The sequence below is a fragment of the Rutilus rutilus genome, assembly GCF_951802725.1.
Source record: "Rutilus rutilus genome assembly, chromosome: 21".
Taxonomy (NCBI): domain Eukaryota; kingdom Metazoa; phylum Chordata; class Actinopteri; order Cypriniformes; family Leuciscidae; genus Rutilus; species Rutilus rutilus.
The window spans coordinates 7,406,983-7,430,331 of NC_140226.1; the positions used below are offsets into that span (position 1 = coordinate 7,406,983).

The following is a 23,349-nucleotide window of genomic DNA, read 5'->3' on the forward strand; positions in this document are numbered from 1 at the left end:
AATAGATATATCTTTGGCTGCAAAAACTTTAGCCGAACAAAGTGTTCTCAAAAGCCATTTTGGGAGCCACTCCATCATTTTTCAGCTTCCAGACCCCCGGCGTTTAGCATTGAACTAGGGGGATGGGAATGACTAAGCCAGTCAGTCAGCATATGGCTGTGAGCTGACTAATAATCTGGGCTTATTTAACAGTACTGTACACAGCCAGAGGTCGGGAAGAGATCCGAAGGAGAGGAACAACAAACTCTACGAGCGCTGCCCATGGGACGGGGTCGGCTCCAATGGCAGAGCAGAGCAAACGGGATGCCAGGCCATGCATCTACCTCACTGCTCTCATCGAGCTCTGCCTCTGTGAGCACTCGCCCGTCGAGTTTCTCTGCTCGTTCCTTACCATGTGCTGGTTCTGGCCAGACTGTGTCAAGGAAGGCAAGGACATCTTCCTTAACTCAACCCTTCTCACTGTACATCGGCTGCTTCAGAGCAAGCTGGCCCGACTGCTAGAGGAGATGTCTGCCTGCGTGGCCTGCCAGAACGCTGCCGAAGGACCCCTTTTCATGGTATCAAATGCTGTTGTATTTATAGGAGGGGGGATTGACTCCTGTTCAATTTTTACCAAATAGTTTATGTGGATATATTTTTAACAGCGTTGATTGCATTGGTGTTCCTGTCTGAGGAATCATAGCTGTCATAGAAACATAGCTATTTTAGCTGTGGCTCATTATCCAACTGTGGTAATTAAATATTTGTCATTATCACAATGGTATATTTGTTTTTATGAACCACTTGGCCTCCTCCACCTTGGGCAAAGCTTAGATTTGCTTTTGACACAGTGGGCTTCATTATTAAAAAACTGGATGCTGAAGAATAATAACAGTCTAAAATGTGAACTAGAGCATATAACTGCAAGTGCCATTTGGGTTGGATGGCTATCCACGTTGATTCATGTGTGTGTGTCTTTATTTATCGGGCTTTAAAAAGAAGATGGCTACAAGGCACAATTGCTGTAACCTCAGGCATGAATCACAGCCTGTCAGAGCTCGACTGCGCTGTGACAGGACATTTTCCTCTGAGCAATGGTCATTGCTTTCTCCAGGGACACTATCCTATTAGCTTCCCATACATTTTTATTTTATTTGGTTGTATGAGCAGCACTCTTGTGCAAGCTCTTGTTAACTAACAGTTGGAAATGCCTCGGTTTTCAGATAGTAACACAATTACATGAGAATGTCAGACTTTAAGTGGTGCAAGAGTTACTAGCTGTTTGTTAGTGGTGACTTGTTGAGGAGGGGAGTTAGCATTAGTTTAACACCTTGCACACAGAATATGCCAAATGAGGTTAATCCTTCTCTTTGGCAAACATACAAGACCTGTAATCCCTCTGCCTCCCACAGTCTCTCTCCTGCGACCTCAGAGAAGCCACCACTATTTGTTATTTGTTAGGATTTAATTCAGCTAATAAAGCGAGAAGTTATAAGTGCTCAGTGATTGTATTTGTAGAATTTCCTTTTGTTTTATGGAACAAGTTTTGTTACTACAGTAATTGAAGTCTGTTTGTGTGGTGTCGGTTAAACGAGTCAATAATATGTTGCGCAGCTCTAAAAATGGCCTTGTGGAGAACTTGACTTTATGATTTTTTTTTAAGAAGGGTAAATTAAGAAGTATTAATCATATGCCCCAAAAATATATCCCACTTTGCACTTTTAGAGAACTGGGGGAAAAGATCATGGCAGAGGCATCTCTCTTGTTATTTTTTGATATTCTAAAGCAATTGCACTGGTACTTAAAGGTCAGAAGAGCACATTTTATCTTCCGCACGAGCAAGACATTGATATTTGTTGTGCTGCCAGGAAAAGCAAAACTGAATTTCCGCTGTGTGTGTGTATTGTGCTATACTAGGGTGACCATATTTTAGTTTTCAGAAAACAGGACGGGGTCGTGGTTTGGGAGGTGTGGTTAAGGGGTGAATGCATCAAAAAATACAAATGCATTCACAACCTTGCAACTATGTTATTGTACTTTAATACATAAAGTATGTTTGGCCCGCAACAATAGAATAGCCTACTATTAAAAAAAAGTTTCGCTTTTAACACCTTTTACATGACACTATTTCTTTTCATGGCCATAGCAGGTTAAAAATCTACTACTAAAATAAAAAATCTAATACACTATTTCAGGACAGGACGTGAAAACAGGACGTTTGGTCACCCTATGCTATACAAACTAGCTCAACTTGCCGTGCCTAGCTTTGCCTTGCCTAACAAGCACAACGTGTTATAAAATTGATGTTGATAAAGACTGATTCCCACAAAATAATAAAAGCACACTATTAATGTCTGATTCCCAAGAATTTGTCATTTACCAAATTCTAAAAACTTTCTGTCATGACTGGTATAAAAGTATCTGGTTTAACAGTCCTTTTTTAAACTTTACCTCAGTAAATATAAGGTTTGAGATTACAAGTGTCATCCATTCAAATACTTTATGAAATATTGTTTCATTCCAATTCATTGGAAATTGGGTGTCAGATTGCAAGATAGAATACAAACTGACTTGGCTCAATCCAAACTTATGGGCTCACCTCATTTGGGATGAATCCAACATGCTTGCATATTGGCGACGTAATGTTTGGTTGCTAACTGTATTACTTGTGTAAACCAAGCTTTGTACTCTCATGGGGTGGTGTGGCGCAATGGATAAGACACATGCCTTTGGTGTGAGAGACCCGGGTTCGAATCCACTGTGAGACACCAATGTGTCCCTGAGCAAGACACTTAACCCCTAGTTGCTCCAGAGGCGTGCGACCTCTGACACATATAGCAATTGTAAGTCGCTTTGGATAAAAGCGTCAGCTAAAAGAATAAATGTAAATGTCAATGTCCAAACCCATGATTGTTTCTGATTTATTGTCAGTGTCACTCTAGCACTTGCTCAGGGCTTGTATCTGAGCTGTTTGCCAAATATTTTAGGATCAGCAAAGGCAACAAAAATATATTTATTAATAAAATACTGTTTCATGGCTAGGCTGGTAAGAAATGTCGATTATATTTATTCGATTTTCTCAATTCACACCATTGACAGATGTGGGTAAAGGTTAGTTTTGATCTAAGGATCTGACTGGCAGGTGTTTGTGTTGTTGAGATCCTGCCAGGGTTTAGTGTTACACGACCTGTAGGTGAAATAAACCACTCTCTGAGATGCCACGGGCATCAATTGTGTATGTTTTCAGTTCACATGAATCAATATTGATATTTGCCCGGAAGCTGTGTGATAGCCCAGAGCCAAAATGAGGAGAGTTCATGCTCAATGTTTATGGAAAACTTCAGACTCTTTTGATACCGTTAGAAAAGCAGATTACATTTTAAAATAATAAAATAAAATGGATGTCTTTTTCTTTCTCCTCTCAACTGTGTTCTGGTTAATATTTTCAGACAATTCTCCTTTCAGCACACATGGTAATGTTAGCCTTAGTGTTCACAGGCCATCCAGAAATGTTTCCATTGTGTTGATGTTATTGAAAGGCATAGGCCACTGGTAGTGTTTGCAAACTGTCTGAGCGCTTCATTATGCTCTCTGGAAACTGCAAGCGGGGTCATGCGAGCCAGCAATTGATATGCAGATTTCAGTGGACAGCAGCAGTTTTAGTCTAGCTCGTACGTGCGCAAAACCTGCTAGTGATCGATTTTTAGAAAGCACCCTAAGCTGAAAAAAGTAAACTAGCCTAACGCTTAGAATTATGGAAATGCTTGATTGGTGACTTGCAGTTGGAGGAAGGAGACATGTCTTGAGTGAGTGTGAGTGTGTGTGTGTGACACGGCCAGAGCTGAAGAGTAACTCAACAAACATGCCAACTTTCAGGGTGGGCAAGATTAGAAGGAAGAGCAGTTCTCTGGCCAAAAGAACGAAATACCAGGCCATAGCTGCCTGGAGGATACTTTACAGGCTGCTTTTCATGGTGAGTGTATTTATGGGTCAGAACATGAGGAGACAAAGCATCTCAAAGGTGTCTCTATTGACACAGTCTCTATTGGGCAGATCAGTTTTGAAATACTGATTGGTGTTTGAGAGAATTGATCCTTACATAAAATATTGATCCTGCAGTAAGAGTATTTTTATTATTATTATTAATGGGGTTATATAATTAAGGGGTTATTTACATTATTATTTCATTGTTTATTTGGCAAGTAAATTGTGTATTATATTATATTGAGCCTATTTAATGTTAATAATGGTTTATTAATGTTCGTTACAAATACATTTGTGGGTTATAGGCAGATGGAACACCATTTACCTTACAGCATAAATAACCAAATAATGCTGTAATACTTTTGTATTTCTATATTAATATGATATTTATTTATTTAAAACCTTTTGAATCATTTATGCATTTTTAAACATTGTTTCAAAAATGAAACCATGAACAGTAATAAGTAATGTAAAACGCACATTTCGCGTAGCTGTTATTTGTTACCACCAACTATTTTCTGGCTACTATTATAAATATGATTAAAATTCACTTTCTTTTCAGTGTAAACACTGCAGGTGTAGTGATGTTCGCAGACTGTAAAATTCAACACTGTAAAGAGTTGAGGCATTACTCGCGAATACCTTGCTAGATACATCAGCTGTGAAGCAAAAAGGCCAGCGCTGGGTCTGTTTTAAATACTTTGAATCCTCTGGAGTTGTCGCCATCTTTGAAAAGCTAGTCTGATGTTGATATGTGTTTTATTATGGGCTCGGTCACGTTTCCTTTTTGCTTGTAAACTCTTCTCTGAACTGGCTTTCTTTCTTTTAATAATGTTTCCTCATATGGTTGCCTCTTTGAATGCTCCATTGCGTTAATGATGTTGCTTATTAGTTTAGATATGGCTATGCTCTGAAATAGTCGGACAGTCTTGTCTTTGTTTACGGACTTGACGCAACCACGCAATGATGTGAAACTGACATTTCCTGTGAAATCCAACCTGACAGCTCAAATTATACATTATTATTGTAAAGGTTCTGAATTAGGGTGAGGGTCCCTGTAAAGATAGATATATATATATATATATATATATATATATATATATATATATATATGTTTTTGTTGAAAAATCTTCTGTAGTGCAGTGTCTAAAAATGGTAATATATAAGTGAATAAGTTGTTTACTTTGTAATTAGATTATCCATTTCCACCAGCTTGACCTATTCAGGGAAATGAGCAAATCATAGTTTAGTAGAGGCACTGCCTCCTCTCACATGACTTTTCGCCTGTACTTTGCAGTTATGCTCTTTACATTCATGGTGTTTTAGTAGCTCTATAAGAGCATAGTGAAACCAAGGCATGGCAATGAGACGCTGCATCCCTCTGAATCTTTATCCGCTGTTGGACTGTGACCCCGTTTACACACACTTCAGAAAACGGCTTATTCCAGGGTTTCTGCGGAAAGCAGCGCTCTGAAACTCATGTAGACACGCTGTTGAATGGATTAAGACAAGGTGCTTTAAAACGGCTGTTTCCATTGGAGCGTACATGTATTGTAAACAAGTAGCAGATTTTTGTAGAGTGCGCATGTGTGTTGAGAAGACGGGATACTAGGCAGAGGTGGGAAAAGCAATGCATTTAAATAGAGGGAATGCATTGACGTCACTTTCCCGCTGGAACACACACCCTCAGCCGGACTGAGTGGCAAAAGTGCGAAAATGAAAGTAAAACAAGAAATTTCCAGTTTAAACTAAAGGTTGGACTCGATATAGTGTTGCTTACAGCTTACCAAAGATTCAGTGATCCATGGATATTGACATGCAGCCAGGAATCGTGTTTCCTGACATTCATATGTGCCTGATTTTGACACTGGGGAATAAATAAAGCAAATTTGCCTGTGAACGCTTTATGTAAATACTATAGGTAGGTCTAAATCTCACTTATATCAATGTCATATACTGTATATTCATATCGTCCAGCCCTTTTGTCAGTGTTTATTTAAAAACATCCTATTATGCAGAATATACAATGGTAAATATTTAATTGATGAGTTGTCAAAACAATATATAACAATATAATATATAGTGTATGATTTTACCCCTAAATTCCGCATATTGACACAAAATGATAACTGCACGGTGCCTGGAGTTCAGTTGTTTCTATGAATTGCAGCGATTCATTTGCTTCTCTGTTCTGCAGCTTTCGGCAGTCTGTAAAAATACACCTCAGATTTATTGTTAAACCTATTTGGACAGTCAATCGCAAAGCTCCTTCCCGTTTTAGATGTGTTTTGTGTGTTTTTCGCGCCATTCACGCTGACAACCAATGCTGCTCAGTGTTTCTGCCACTCAGTGGGCGTAACCACACTCACTCCAGCCGACGGTGACGTCACGCGCATACTCTCTATAAGAGTGCTTTAGAAAACCAGTGATTTTAAAAAGATTTGAAACTTTTTTTTTTTATGTACTGTTGATTTTTTATTTATTTTTTACTCCAAATTTTTGGATGAAGGCACTGCTTCCACATGCCTCTGCTACAAATGCAGTTGTGACCAGATGTGCCCTGACCACCTCCAAAAGAGTCTTTGATGATTGAATGGTAAAGCATTTTCAAAATGCATTGAACCCTGTCTTTATTTAGTGTTGTCCATCGCATTCAGGTAACCTGAAACAGATGGTAATAAGGTCTGAGTGGGGTCAATTGTGTCATTCGGATCGCAAGCTTTCAAAACGTGCAATGCCAAGCAGTTTTGTTCGTCTTCAAACCGTGAGCTGTGGAAATCTTCTGTCAAGTAGGATAGACTGTCAGACTGAAGCTTTTTGACAGCTGGTCTCACAGCACTGGAGGGATCTAGGGAAAACCAGAACTGAAGCTTTCAACTATATTATGTCTTGCACTATGTTGCATGTCTTTTTCACCTCCACACGATTCATTTATTATATCTTAATTAGATATTTAAGACACCTAGCATGCAAACAGATGCTGGTGGTTACCACTATGCAGATGCTGGAAACATTTTATGTTGCCACTATGCAGTAACTTTCTGTAATTCTACATCTATATTTGGAGGTTTGCCCTGTTTGCTGGTCAGATTCTCACAGTGACTTGAATTTATACAGCCAGTTCACACTCAGCGTAAGTGTGTGTGTGTGTGTGTGTGTGTGTGTGTGTTGTGAGGAGAGCCTCACAGATCATTTTCAGGTGCTTTCGTGAGGCTAACAGGAACCTGTATGGGGTCTTCACAAGCACTAGCTACAATTACTGTTATCTGTCTGTGCCAGGCTGGGCTTTCCCACCTATTCTTCAACAACATCGCTCCTGCCTCGTTCGGCCTCTTATTTATGTGTTTGGAGTTAGGCCTGTCGGCTGTCGCTATAGTCAATCAATCAATTAATCGCACGATTAAAAAAATGAGCTCGATAATTTTTCCGGCCGCGATAATTCCATTTGCATGCTTGTTTGTTTTCCTCGTCTCTCTCTCTCTCTCTATCAAAGAGACTGGATGACCACTCTCGGTTCCTTAGCGTATAGGAGGAGTGAACCCTCTTGTCAGTTGCATGGTCCTTGTGTGGGGAGGCGGCGCAGCGGCGCTTGTCAGTCACATCACATGGTCTTTGTATGGGAAAGCGGGACTGCTTACGGCGACTGCCGGGAGAGAGAGAAGACGCTAGTTGTGAGTTGGAGGGAAAAAAAAGAAAAAGATGGAATTGGTTTCAAAGCCAAACGCGACAGCGAGCCCGATCTCATGAAAATGCGTATCTATACGAATGTTATTTCTCGTGCCATTTATGCGCCAAAAATAGTTTTTGCGTGCATATGATACGCACTTTATGGCGTGTAATAAGCACGCACTCCTCACCCCTAATCCTAACCAAGTATTTTCAGTGCGTAGCATATACACGCAATAAAGTGCGTCGCCGTCTTCCCGACAGTACACAATCACTCGGGCGTTTAGTCGACAAAGTAACAGAAGGACAGTGCAAAATGGTGTGATATGGCCTGTTGAGGCTTTTTTTATTTGTTTACAAAGGTCCTAACTGGCAGTTTTGCCTGTTATGGAATGTATCACTATTTATGTCTGAGCCTAATGTTTAATATTTTTTGAAGTGCAATTTTGATTACATCAATTTTATTTATTGTTTTTGGTATTTATTCAAGTGAATTTTTTTGTTAACAGACACTGAGAGTCCATTGCTTTTTATTGTTTTTGGTTGTTTTGTTCATTTTTTGTGGATATTTTAAATGTTTTCCGTTTTCAATGTTTAATATTCTTTAGAAATAAAAGTTTATCTCTGAAAAGGTGTACCTGCATTATTATGCCATTATCATTATATTAGATGAAAATGGTCTCAGAACGACAATATTATCGTTTATCGCAATAATTTCTTGGACAATTTATCGTTCAGCAAAATTTGTTATCGTGACAGGCCTATTTGGAGTTTTTATTATACCCAAAATCTTGGCTGTTTGAGAATATATCACAGGAGAGAATTGGAAAGACTCGGGTAATAAAGGGATAGTTCAGCCAAAAATTCTGCTATAATTTAGACACCTTCATGTTATTCCAAACCGGTTTGCATTTCTTTCTTCTGTGAAACACATACTATGAAAGTCAGTGGGGTCCAATGTTAATTTGCACCCATTAGACCCCATTCACCTTTAAAATGTCTTTTAAAAGAAATTCATAAAGTAAATGATGACAGGACTATTTCTTTTTTTTTTCTTTTTTTTTTTTTCACTGATTTTTACTATTTTAATTAAATTTCTGGTTAACTCTTATCAACTGAAATTAGAAGAAAGTGTCTATAAAATAGTTCTTCAGTGGCACAACTTTTTTACTAACAGATTTACTAACTCTTGATCCCATACCAGACAGGAAAATAAATAATTTTCAGTATATCTGAATATAGTGGGAAAAAATTCATAGTATGTTGTATTGTGTTTGTTGGCAAACGCTTAGTTGAGCCACTGACACAACTTACCCCAAAGCAGATACCAGATGCTTAATTTGATAGTTCATTGCCAATCTTTAGCCAAACTTTAACCAAACAATTGGCATGATTTTATACAGTACATTGACAATTCACCAACATGTATGATAGATATTTTTATACCTGGATACGTTTGCAATGAAAAAAATCTCATTTGACCTGCCATGAAGAAAAATAACTTGTATTACTATGCAGGGCTTGACAGTACAGTTTTTTACAATCACTTTGTTACTATTTTCAGAACCTTGATGTCATTTTTCACAACTCTAGACACAAAACTCACAACCAATGATCAAAATGCACATTTTTCAAAACTCTAACCCTTTTCTCAATTGCTTGGATACAATACACATAAAACTTAGATCATTTGTTCATTCAACAAAAATCACCTGTTCAATATGACACAACTTAACATCAAAGTACTACTATTTCAAAAGGCAATTCACACATTACATTTCAAATGAGTGTCTATTCATTTCCTTACAATGATCTAACTATCAATTGATACAACTGCTCAAAATGATAAGTAACTGTTGCATTACTCTTAATGCCCGAAGGTTTTTTCCAAGATGTTTGGCTAATGAAAACATCCATTGTGATGTAGATGAGAACCTGTGGCCAAATCCACAACACAGAGTTGATGACAATGTAGAAGTACAGTAATCACTCCTGTTTTGTTTCTTACAGTACAAAGCAAGCAAGTTGAGGAACACTGCATTTGATGTTTTACAGTACTGTCTTTTCTTTTTCATAGCTAATTATTTTTGCTTTGATTCAAATAAACCTATGCTGTGATTGTACTGTAGTGTTTTGCATCAATATATTACAAACTTTGTTCAATGATTCCACTGTGTCTGTAGTATTCTCTCTACTACTGCAGTACTTTTACAGAGATGTATTTACTGTACATGTAGTACCATAATGAAACCTGTATCACCTATTTTGTTCTACAATATTTAATGATTGTACGAACAATGACACAGTGAAACTATCGGTTGCTTGTGTGTGGGTGATCTATAGTTATGTTTCAATGGTATTTCATTGTAAATTTGTTTTTTGAACAACAAGTGCAAGATTTCTTTAAAGATGTGAATGCACAATGCAATGTTTTGAACATTAGACAGCGTGTGTTACAAGTGATAACCGATTTGAGTTTTATATCTAGAGTTTTGAAAAATGACATCAAGGTTCTGAAAATAGTAGCAAAGTGATTGTAAAAAACTAACTTTTTTGCTAACCAGCCACTGTGGCTAGTGGTTTTCCAAAGTTTCTAACCACTCAGCTTGGGGAAAAACTGTAATCTAGATATTTTCATTATCTCATAGCTTGTCAGTAGGTATATTTTAGGCTGGTGTCACTTTTTATGCACACTTTTTATCACCATTTATGCGCAGTAAGCAGCAAAAAGAACTCAATTTTGTACTGAGAGTTGGCTTTATGCTTGCGAACTTTGTGTTTGAACACAAAACCTGCAAAAACTAATTCATAAGATTATGTGCAGTATGCGCAATCCCACGAAATTCAAGCCCTGTAACACCAACAATATTCATCTGGAGCAAAAGAAAGGAGCGAGTGAGGAGAGGCGTGTTTGTGTGTCACTCGCTGTCGGAGAGATGAGAGATAGAGAAAGAGAAAGAGCAAATGGTATTTTATATCTATTCTGCGGTAAATGAGTATTGGAAGCGTTTCAGATATTTCAGTATCTATGTATTGAAAATCGATATTTTTGACAGCATTGCTCTTTGTTTATTATTTCAGGTGCCTTTTTAAAAGACTACAAGTGATGATTTTGTTATTTATTTAGGCTATATGTAAAATTAAACCCGCCAAAGTGGCTAGTAGGAGTGACTGCGTTACACGCCACTGCTGAAATCCCCCGCATTTGTCAAGCCATGTTACTATGTATGTAACATACATATAGTATATATGTATGTATAGTAAGTATACTGTAGGGTCATATGACAAAAAATTATGCAGCTAGATTACACCGTTTTCTCACTGACACATTTTACCCCACTCTGCCTATAATTTGCTCGCTTGCTGTTTGAACATATTCTTTTTTTTTTTTTCTGCTTGTGTGCATACAGTTCATGCTATTCATATCATTGCAAGATGTGTCCACAATGCATATTTCATGCAACCTACATGCTGAGGCAGAATGTTGATTTTTCACTGCAGTGTTTTTGAGGCTTCTTAATCTCTGTTTAACTAATGCCTGAGAAGATGTCCTGGGAAAGCCCCAGTGTTTACTTTGGGTGGTCCTACCACAGCAAAGCTTTCTGTCAGAAGATTGGGCTGAGCTTTACCTATTCCTCCTGCTCTTGCTCTTTCTCTCTCGGCACGCTAAACTGACTTTGAAGCCGCCGCTGCACACGGTCTCTGGAGTGGCCGGTCTGTAATTAGTAAACCCAACTGCAGAACAATCTGCTTGTTCCTTGTGAGATCCTATTTTTTCTTTTTTTTTTCTCTTCTGGTTTAGTCATGACTCATTTCACACAAACACAATTTGCAGTGCTCTCTGTTTCCTGTATATTGATCGGTTGTTGTAAGGTTTTTGGTCAACTGGCCTCAAGTTAACGTATATGTTAAGACAGGTCAAAGTGCTGAGTTTATATATTTTTTGCAGCAGCAGGATGTATGTGCTCTGTTCAATATGGAGTTTGTCTGGCTGGTTTAAAGCCAGAAAAGGGCTTTGGTGTTGTTTTTGTCCCCTGTGGTCACAGATCTGTCCTTGTCAGCTGTTTCACTTGTTCACAGCTCTCTGAGAGCTGAAACTGAGATGCTGAAACCTTTATTTTGAGACATTCAGTGTAAGCGATATTGCTGTTTGTATTGATGTACGACCTTAATAAGAACTTGGCTGCGATCCTTACCAGTGTAAGAGCTGTACGTATGAGATGTGACCCTCAAATCATCAGTGTCGTATTATTTTGAAACCGATCAATGTTTAAGATGATGTGATGTAGCTATGGTCTCTGGGGTGTAGATCCAGCATAAATTATGTAATGCTTGCACACACTTCTTATATGGACTACTTCTGTCACGTTGTCATCTTTGCTCATCACGGCTAGGAAAAGCTTTCAAATACGTGTTTTCCCACAATGCACTGATAACAGTGGAGAACTAAAGGACTTTTTAATATTTAATCTATATTGCACTAAAAACTGTATTTTCCATGAATGAACAGTCATTTGTATAGTACAACATACTTTTTTTATTTATTTTTTTATTTAATAAAACATGACATTTAATAGAATTAAAAACTTAAATGACGCATTTGGACATGAGAATGACATTGGCATGTTTATTGCTTTCTTTTAGTCCAGTAGTTTTCTGTCTATAAATTGTCATTAGGTCTACTTACACTCTAAAACACTGTATTCAGACTATTAGTTTTCTAAACATTGGCTTAGTTACAATTATTAACTGTGATGTCTGTGATGTGCCCTGGAAAAGTGCATCACAAACCCCTTGAAATAAACAAGACTTTAAAATGTGTTTATAATTATAACCAGGTGTGTTTGTCGGATTAAAAAATAACTAATAAATCACAAGTTTTATAACAAGTTTTTAAATAAACTTAAAATAATGTTCATATAAAACCATTATAATATGGGTTCATTTAGCCGTACCTTTTATATAGTGTGTTTGTTGATGTTTATGCTGGACAATGTAGCACATTAATTTTCACACAAGTAATTTAATACAAGTACTATTTAAAACATTTGGTATCAATGTTTAATTTTATCTGAGCATCGATTCCTTTTGATAAAACGCAATTGTTCGTATATATCTCTGCTCTTAACACCAGTGTGTCTTAATCCCATAAATGATAAATGCAAGTTATTATCAAAGACTGGTAGCCCATCCTACAGTACATGTGGGTCTCGTCCATCAGAAGCAGGGGTGAGCAGCGCCAGTGGACCATCGAGAGCTGGATCATACCGCGACACTGTGGGGGAACGCATTATAAATTAGCATTAGCTAATTCAGGAATTGGCAAAGGAGATGCTTCGTTAATTTTGTTTAATGAGCTAAACAACAAAAGTTAATTGCAGAACTTTTTCACAGCTCTAATTATATCATTATGTATATAACTGATGGAAGGAATAAATTAAGGCATTAGCCAAGTTAGCCTGAAAACAGCAGGTGATTTGCCAGTAGGTAAATGTCTTTTGGATTATCTATTTCTTTTATATGCAGAGCAGAGGTGTGGATTCAGAAGACAAAAACAGACTGGTTATTTTTTTGTGGGCAGAAGGGAAAACAGGAACATATACAAACCAATAATATAGGAACAATAGTGGTATGAAAACTAAATGGAACAAAATGGAAATGTGTTTTGATATATATTTTGATTATATTTATTACTAGTTTATTTATTTGATTCTCAGCTTGTACTTGCTGCTGCTGTACTAATATTATTTAAAATCAAGTGTAGCGTCAGTTCTGGCAGGTCACGTTAGTCAAGTTCGCATCAGCTGATTCACGTCTACCTATAGGAATACGATGGCAATCACAGCACGTTGCCTTTCCAGTTATCCTTCAGCTGCTTTCATTGTGTTGCTCAGGAGCTTGTTACCCTCCACCATCCCCAGCTCCTCCTCTTGTCCACAGTCAGGATTTAGCCTCTGACAGTCCTTAATGTAATTGTCATCAAAAACATGAATCGCTGCTCTCCCTGCTCTTATCAATGCTAGGCTGCATGGATGCACAGGGAGTTCTTACCCAAAACAGAACCTTACCGCCAATCCAAACTGTATGCGAATTGTCAATTGTCTTTGAAGGAATTGGTGAGTGAAAATTGTTTCAAAGATCAGAGCCATGGCCGTGTGGGCAAGTGCTTGGGTTGCACTTCATGCCACCCAAATTCGAGTCCTGACTCAAGGCCCTTTTCCCGTTCCAATTCCTCTCTCTCTTCTCTCATGATTTCCTGTCTGTCCTCCTACTGTCTTATTTAAATAAAAAGCCCAAAAAGCCACACAAAAAAAATCCTATACCTTTCTTTTGTGTGTGTGTGTGTGTGTGTGTGTGTGTGTAGTGTATCCTCTATTGTTTTCCTAAATAATCGATGGATTGGTTGACATTGGTATCTAGTTTAATGTTGTCTTAATTGTGTCTCCTGCAGAGTGTGGATACAGTGTGTTCGCTGTACAACTCCTTCCAGGAAGGCTCTGGGGGTCTGATGGAGGGCCAGGAGGAGCAGACGGGGCCAGAGGTCCCCATGCTCAGGCCCTGTCCGCGTCACATGTCTGCTACAGAGAGACTGCGAAAGGTCATCCAGGAATTAGTGGACACAGAGAAATCCTATGTAAAGGTGAGTACTGACCCTGTAATCCCTATTAACATAGTTCAGCAGAAAGAAATGATCTCTCACGTCAAGTACAAATCCATGTAGTCATCTGTAAGATACTTCGACTTCATTAAAACGTAACCGTTTCACGGAATTATCCAGAGCCATGCTGATCTGGAAGTCACACCTCAAATTAATGATAGACCTATGAGGTGAAAATGGCTGTTTTAGCAAAACACATTTGATGAATAGAGTCCCGAAGGGCCGCCTATTAATTACCTGAAAAGATAGCCTCCCCTCTTATCTGTTTCCTCTGTAATACTGAAACTGGCAACACATAAATGATCATATGCAAGTTTTACACTGCTGATGTTCATAGTAAACCTTTAGATGGTATTAAAAGTGTTCTGTTGTAATGTGCTCTACATGGTTAATAGGTGTCTGATTATTCAGCGGTCTGTGATTTGTTGGGGGGGGGGGGGGTCCTGCGCTGGAGCTATTTGTCTGTGATATGCTGCATCGGCACTGGCGGACTGCTATAAATCAGCCTAATGAGAATGTTGAGGTTGATGCACCGACAGTCTGCCGATGCCATAACATGGCCGCCGCACATGGCGCAGGGTCGGGGGCTGTCAGGGGAAGACTTTGACTGTATGTGTGACAGGAATCTCCCTGATTAATGGCTTTGCTTTAAACCATCACATTTAATTACTTTTAATATGAAACAAAATCTGAGCTTTCAAATTCTGTCAATTTTATTACAAAATTCAAACAATAGATGTCGTTTTGATGCTCTTTAATGTGGCATCAGATCGTGTGACATGAAGAATCATCTCTTCCTTTTCACGGCTTTCTGTGTTTATACTATTCTACGGAAGGGGCGCTATTAGGGATCTTCTGAAAGATTACTGAATCTCCTGATCAAAACACAGGTGAAGAAGAAGCAGAAACAAGCAATATCTTATGTAAGCATATGCAAAATAACGTGATCATCAACATTAAACAGCATATAAATCAAATCTGCCTAATGCTACTGAATGTTATGTCGACCCAGGACAAGCTATAGGACTGTGCAAGCATTAGGGGTGTTGATGGACTCGAAACGTGATTTTTCTCAGCTTTTTGCTCAAAATGTTGCTTTTTTATTAAACGTAAAGGAATGCGTGAAGCTAGAATAAAATGTTAACCTCAAGCTGACTGGCCTTCTGCTGATCCTGCAGCCAGTGAGATTGCTTACTCAACATTTTTTTGCTCAACAATGTTTGTTGTAAGCTAGTCCTGCAGCGCGCTATCAAAGTTCCTCTAAACCCTCCACCTCCCCCAGCTCCACCTGCCTAGATCTGCTATGGGATTTATGTATTTCTATTTATGCAGCAGCAACAGCATATCTTACATGCTCACAGCAGCGCATCTGTGTATCTATTAGCAGTAGCAAGTATATACTTGCTCTGCAGAAGCAGCGTAGCAAATCTAGTCCACCAAGACCAAATACATTGTCATATTCAATAACATGCTAAAACTATTTCAAGAGTTGTCATGATTGAAATGTTTATTGACAATTCAGTCTTTATTTGAGAGTTGATTTATTAGGTACGTAAGGGATAATACATGGCAAGCTGTGCATTAAACGATTTTAGTGCACGGCGTGGAGGCAAAGCATAGTGGTTGTGCATTCAGATTGTTTAATGCACAGCTAGCTGTGGATTATCCCGCTTATACCATGGTCATTTGCCAGCATTGACAAGTTTAAGCTGTTATTGATGTTTGCAGCTCAGTATTTGACTGGAAGGGTAAAAATGGCTGTTATTTTTTAATGTCCGTGTGTGCAAAGCCACTGTGCATTAATAATTAAGTTAATTAATAATTAATTAAGTTAAAGTTGTTATTGATTGAAACTGTGATTAAATCGAGTATTCAAACAGACCATGGTATAAATGAATGATGTGATTGATTAATTATTAAATAAACATTTATTTTTGGTTTCACTTTTTAAGCTAAATTAAAACTTTGATTTTAGTTTCAGTAAAAAAAAAAAAGAATAATTCCGTTGCATCACTAAAAATGTTACTCCATCTTAGGTACGGGTTGGAGTCATTACACACTCAATTCAGATATATAATTTAAAGATTTAAAACATTTAAATAAACATAAACATTTAAATATCAAATAGTAAAAAAAAATTATGTAGTATTTTAGTTGATCACTCTTGTCAAATCTCTGATTTCTGAGAGACGCACAATGGCAATTTGATTTGCGATCCTTCTCTTGCTCGTTTCATTCATAAGGTTTACACTCATTCGTGTTAGTGTCTATTTAAATGTTTTAAACCTTGAATGATATCAAATAGTAGAAAATGTGTATGATATAGTTTAGTTGATGTATCACTCTTGTCAGAGCCCAGGCAACACGACAATTTTATTTGTGATCTCGCTCTGCTCATTTCATTCATAAAGTTTACATTCATTCCCCTCACATTTATTATTGCGTAGTAATTTTAGAGGTTGATGTGTAATATATTGCTATGCCATCCCTGGCTCACCTGTTATCCAGCAAACATGAGGAATGAATGGGTCTGCCAAAAACTTGTTATTCGTTTTAAAGCCATTATCCGTGCCTTTCCGAATAAGGTATTCGACATCAGGCACATCCCTATTCCTGACAGTTTTTTTTTCTTTCTTTTTTTCAGACCTTACATTTATGAACTGACAGTATAAGGATACTATTACCCAGCTGGATATAATGTGGTCAAAACAATTCTGGAGATGCTAATTCAAAGAGTGCTCAGGATGTCTATGTCTGTTTCTTCTACAGGACCTGAACTGCCTGTTTGAGATTTACCTGAAGCCCCTGCAAAAGGAGACCTTTCTCACCCAAGACGAGGTAAAGCTAAACCCATACTGGAGATAGATTCAAGGGGTCAGTGTTAGATTGAGTTGTCAGATAACAGATAGCACAGTGATAAATCATGCTTCATTTGCCACAAGCTTGCATGTCCCCACTTTCCCTTCTCTTGTGACTGATGCCAAAGACTCACACGTTTAACTTGCCATTTTCAGACTGCCGCCCAGTGAACTGGATATGACCCTGACACGGCTCAGGATGTCCCTGAGGAAAGATCAGTCAATATGTGCTGAGAAGTGGGCCATATTAAAGCCCCGTTAATGGGCGCTGGAGCATGCCCTCGCACACATTAGACAAGGACTAAACATAAAGTGGCTTTAGCACTGGTTCTTAAGTTACTTGTGACAATGTGGGTGGCAATAACAATTTAGAAAGAGGCCTGTGTTAGAAAGTCTATGCTAGCACAACTGAGTCCCATTTTCTTTGAAGTAAAATTCTAAATTTGTACTCTATGTAATTTTCGCTTTTATATTAAAGTTTTTGTTAAGCAGCCTTGCACACTGAAATCCCTTGCTTGCATGCTGTTCTTAATGAATTAATATTGAAATATTGAAAGTTCTGTTTAATGGTTGTGGGTTTCCTTTCCCCAGATGGAAAGTCTTTTTGGCAGCCTTCCAGAGATGCTGGACTTCCAGAAAGTTTTCCTGCAGACCCTGGAGGAGAAGATCAGTTCCTCCCCCAACTTCCACACGCTCGAGACCCCTGTGCAATTCAAGGTGGACATGCCAAACATGGCTTTCATTCATACTCTCGTCTGTAATATATGAGCATTTTAGTAGAGAGCTCCCTGTTTTGGGAATAATTTTTTTTTTAAGTTAAAGGAATAGATCACCCAATTTTTTTTTAATTCTGACATAATTTACTCTAGTTTTTTTTACTTCCATGGAACACAAAAGGGTTTATTGATTTAGTCACAATATGTGGAAACCCATAGCTTCACATGCCAAGTTTGAATGTGCAAATGTAAATGAGGGAAAGATTCTCAATTAAAAAGCTTAAAATTGATTACGACTTTGTATATAGTGCATGAGTCATATAGGCTATGTTTATTGTTCTTAATGAATTTTTGTCAGTTTTGGAGCTCTGTATGGTTTAATTTTGATAAAGAGCAGCTCGAGCATATTCACTGCAAAACAGCTTCTTTTGTGCTTCATGGAAGAAAATCAAAGAGGTTTGGAATGACTTGTGGTTTTACATTAAAACTGTCACTCAAAGTTATTCTGACTCCAGCGAAAGACTTCTGGATCATACTTGCTTCTTGATTTCAATGCTGTCTTTCTTTCTTTCCTTACCTACTGTAGAAGCTGCTCTTCTCACTGGGTGGTTCGTTTCTGTATTACGCAGAGCACTTCAAACTTTACAGCGGCTTTTGCGCCAACCACATTAAAGTGCAGAAGGTTCTGGAACGAGGTACAGCATTACTCCTCACTTGCATCATCTATGAGCAATAAAGTAGAATAGAATATTTCTATTAAATATAGAAGAATTGATCCGATTTAATGTCTTGGGTCCTTCTGGGATGTTTTAGGCTGGTAATGTCACAACACAAAGAGCCGTTGTTGGTTTATCTTCTCATCATAATCTACAGAGTATTAATGATTAGCAACTATAAATGTTGAACTTAATTTATGCGTGCAACATTAGCCTGGTTCTCCATCTCGGGCAGTCTGCCCAGTGAGAAATGAATGAGAGGCTGCCCTGCCCACATTTAAAGTGGAAAACTGTACCATGGCCTCCTTTTTAATTCATCCCATTACAAGATGAGAGCAATCCTCAGAGCAGCCACAGAAATTGCACTGTAATGGCTATAAAACATAAACACACTCTGTTTAACCACTGCGGGGTGAGGACATGAAACGCAGACGCGACAACAGGAGTGTGTGTGTTGCTGTCTGTCAGCAGTGCTCATAATTATACTGTGTATTCTCGCACACTGCTTCTGTTGTGCCAAGGTTTCCGTTTGCAAAGCGAAAACGACTTTTTTGTGTCGTCTTGTTAATTGCCTGCCAATTGCTCCCTGAAGTGTCAATCCATCTGGGGCGAGGAGTGCCTCAATTACTGCTCTAATAGCTCCTCTTGATTTGAACCACATTTATCATTCTGCGTGCTGTCGTGGTGTTTAACTCCCCTCACAAACTCCTGCCAAACTCCAGCCAAGAGAGGTCAGAAGGCTTCGTGACGTACAAAATCTAGTTGCTCCATCCTCACCTTGGTGTTGTTTCATTGTCTGCAGTGTTGCATTTATACTGCAGTGTTTTTAATGAGGTGTCAGGGAGCCTGTGCTGCCTCCTTGTGGAGGGATTTTTGTGCCCTGTGTGCGTTTTACCTGCAGTGGCCATCCAGAAAACACTTTCTAGCTCAGTGGGTGGCGCTGGAATTTATGATTTGTCTTTTCTCTCCAGCCAAAACAGATCGATGCTTTAAGGAGTTCCTCAATGCAAAGAATCCCACCAAGCAGCACTCGACCACACTGGAGTCCTACCTCATCAAACCAGTGCAGAGAGTGCTGAAATACCCCCTGCTGCTCCGCGAGCTGGTGTCTCTGACGGACACGGACAGTGAGGAACACTACCACCTCACAGGTACATCACCTGGGCTGCTTTAGTGGGTTGTTGAGAATTAAAGAGAGTTTTGAGGAAATCTCTTGAGCTGCCCTTTCCATGCTATGAAAGCACGTTGTGACCAGGGGCCAGTGTGGAAATTGTTCAAAATAACATGAATGACATGAGGGTAAGTAAACTATGACAATTGTAGTTTGTTGGGGAACTAAACACAAAACAAATTCTGGGATTGTTCCCAGTAATGTCACCGAGGGATTTTTTTGGGGCATTCCCTTTACAAGATGATGTCAAAGGGGTGTCACAATATATCGCAATACAAAAATGCAACAATATGTATCGTGGATAGTGACAATGTGAATTGTGATTTGTGATTAATTCACCTAAAATAAAAATTACTGTGAGAGAAAAAAGTTTTGCGAATTTTAGTGTCGGTACTATATATATAATGTTGAATATAATGTTTAATAATGCAATGGTGGAATATTTGTGGGTCCTGATAATGACAAATGTCTGATGTTACCAGTAAAAAGTGGCCTAGATTATTTTAAATAGGTCTAGTCAGTGTCAGAGTGCAAGCATATTCGTCTAAAAGAATTCTGTATTTTCAGCTTCAGATTCTTGAATATTTTTATTCTGGTGTCATGATTGTCCTGTGCATTGGGTTCAATGCATCAAGTCCAAGCCTATTCATTTACACCCACAATGTAATATCAAACTTAGCATTTTAATCAACAGTACATTTTTTGTTAACCTTTTATCATATGTCTTGGAGTATCACAATAATATCGTATCGTGAGTTCAGTATTGTGATATGCATCGAATCGTGACATGAGGGTATCGTTTCACCCCTACAAACTGCAGTGAACAGTTTGGTGTCTGGAATCAAAGCCCAGTTTGAATGTATCTTAAGACAGTTTATTATTATTATTACAGAGGCACTTAAGGAAATGGAGAAAGTTGCAAGCCACATAAATGAGATGCAGAAGATCTACGAAGACTATGGTGCAGTATTTGACCAGCTGGTATCAGAGCAAAATGGCGCTGAGAAAGAGGTACAGATGCATATCTAGTGAACGCACCAGGGTAAGACCCTGATTTAACTGCATATTCAGTTATCATCTGTCTCTCTCTTCTCTTTTTCTCCCAGGTCACAGAGATTTCCATGGGACAGTTCCTCATGCATTCCTCTGTGATTTGGCTCAACCCGTTCCCATCACTGGGCCGTATGAAAAAGGACCCTGAGCTGACTGTTTTTGGTGAGGCTTTGCTCTTTTCCCATGAAACCATTACATTCTTAGTTGTGCCAAAATAAATGTTTTATACCTTAATATGTTGGTAGTTTTTAAATCTACTTCTTAAATATTCTGAGGCAATATATGGGAAAGTTCTTACGTCATGCAACACTCGGCTTGAACTATGCAGAGCTTTTTATAGCTTTGTTTTGGCAGCACTTCTGTAGCCTCAAAGACAAATAATTCTGTCGTTTTCTAAAATTAACATATCTGCTTGACTCTGATTTATTTTAGTTTTTAAGAGAGCTGTGATACTGCTGTACAGGGAGAACAACAAAGTGAGAAAGAAGATGGTGAGTCTTGTTTTCACTTCGAGTCTAATGACTCTCGCAGCTCCTTAATGGGGTCCCGTCATTTTGTCATTTCTTTTTCATGCATTATACTGTGACAAGTTTAGAAAACAATACTAAATATAAATATGAGCAGTCATTTAATTAGTCATCCTTTTTTGACATAAAAAATACAGATTTTTGGAACAACATGGTTTTGCAGATTGCTTTTTTATAAATGGTGTTTGGTGATTTGAAGTTGTAGACTATACATTCGTATAGTACAGTTTTATTAAAAAATATATACATTCCTTTAATTTCATATGCATCCTTTGTTTGCTAGCCAACTTCAAGATCAGCCCATGGAGATCAGGATCCATTCAAGTTTCGTTGGCTCATTCCCCTGTCAGCTCTACAGGTCAGACTGGGCAATACTGCAGGTAAGAGACACGTCTGGCTTGTTTGAGCTCATAGAGACAGTAATAATTACCAGTCATTTTTAAATGTACAAATAACCAACCTTGCCTTTTAATGCTGTCTGAAGACACAGACTGCATCTGGGAGCTGATCCACACCAAATCCCAGAAAGAGGGCAGGCCGGAGACGGTGTTCCAGCTGTGTAGCAGGTAAGAATTATCTACTTGGTCATTTATAAACTTAGTGTCCCATTTTATTCCATACAGAGCTTAACATTTGACTTTTCTCTCACTTGCAGCACTCCAGAGTGCAAAGTCAACATCATCAGGGTGATGCGCTCCATCCTGCGGGAGAACCTGCGTCGAAACGTGCAAAGAGTTGAGCAAAATTCTGAGAGAGTCTGTAAAAAGAGGCTCACTCCCCTTCGGAAAACTTTGCCAGCTTCTGCTAAGCTAGGTCAGTGTGACCTCCCCTTTACTCACATGTCTGATAATGTGTCTAGATTGGAAGAAGTGGCCAACATCGTGATGCGTCACTGTGGAAGTGTTAAAGCTGCACATTACAGATCAATCGCTATAATCTTGAGGCGAGACTTCAAAGTCTGTTCACCGTTGGTAAAAAATGACTATATCACAAGCTGGCTTTGAACTTCAGAACTTATTAAAATATATAACCATGGTCATAGCAACCATATGATAGTGGTTAACTTTTAAGGGTCGCTATGCTGTCTGTCAAACAAAAGGATATTGCGAGATGGCTTGTTCGTTATTGTACATGATAGTTTATCATAAATTAGAAAGGACAAGCTTTTGTATCAGGTTATGTTGAAAAACAAACAAAAATATGGTACATTACAAGGAGAAATACAAGTATCATTAACACACAGAAAAATGTGTACCAGATACTTTGCAGATGCAAACAAGGGTAAATTATGTGTTTTTGTACATTTTTCTTAAAATAAAGTTAACTTTGTCACAGCTGCATGTCATATCATTTATTACTTATCAGAACAACCAGATGTTGAAACCAAAGCTTCACACCAGAGTCCATTCAGCATGCTTCTGTTTTTTAAAATAAAACCAAATAATCCACACATATGATGGCTTAAACACACACACACTTTATTCATAAACGTTTTATTTGATGGAGAAAATATCACAATATTTTAAAATGAGAAAAGGTCAGTGTCATAAAAAACAACATGTCTGATCAAACGCTTGCATTTTTTGAGATTACTGCCTAATTTCGAGAACAGAATGAACAAAACTTCACTAACTAGCCATTCCGGATAACTAGTGAAGAAAATTCGATGGACAAAATGGTGGACAGCAACAGCGCAGCAATTTGGGCTGTCAGTCATTTATTGTCGTTGGGTCAATTCACTTTAAAGCAGTGGTTTTCAATCCTGGTCCTGGAGACCCACCGCTCTCAACATTTTGTATGTCTCTCTTTTCTGACACACTCATGCTACGTCTCAATTTGCCTAATTATACTATGCCCTAAAAGTTTGTACTGTTTTTGTAAAGAAGTACATATTTTTGAATGTGTAGCAGAAACGTAGGCAAGCTTTGGGACATAATACTTCATCATTATTGCGTCTTTAATGGACAGCTCTGTCGTTGAGGGCAGTTTAAACGGTGACAGGATGCCTGTAACTGTCAATC

At 38.4% G+C, this 23,349-nt stretch overlaps 1 protein-coding gene across 3 annotated transcripts in view; it reads left to right on the top strand.

Annotated features, from left to right (window-relative positions):
• The window catches only part of tiam2a (TIAM Rac1 associated GEF 2a), a 111,740-nt gene that overhangs the window by 86,037 nt on the left and 2,354 nt on the right, over positions 1-23,349 (top strand). For all 3 annotated transcript variants that reach the window (XM_084393894.1, XM_084393895.1, XM_084393896.1), the window contains exons 16-26: positions 14,081-14,269; positions 17,057-17,125; positions 17,737-17,862; positions 18,448-18,556; positions 19,549-19,728; positions 20,641-20,759; positions 20,855-20,963; positions 21,234-21,292; positions 21,612-21,708; positions 21,813-21,894; positions 21,984-22,141. In XM_084393894.1, coding sequence (XP_084250020.1) covers positions 14,081-14,269; positions 17,057-17,125; positions 17,737-17,862; positions 18,448-18,556; positions 19,549-19,728; positions 20,641-20,759; positions 20,855-20,963; positions 21,234-21,292; positions 21,612-21,708; positions 21,813-21,894; positions 21,984-22,141 — 1,297 coding nt within the window. The remainder of the gene's footprint in view (positions 1-14,080; positions 14,270-17,056; positions 17,126-17,736; positions 17,863-18,447; positions 18,557-19,548; positions 19,729-20,640; positions 20,760-20,854; positions 20,964-21,233; positions 21,293-21,611; positions 21,709-21,812; positions 21,895-21,983; positions 22,142-23,349) is intronic.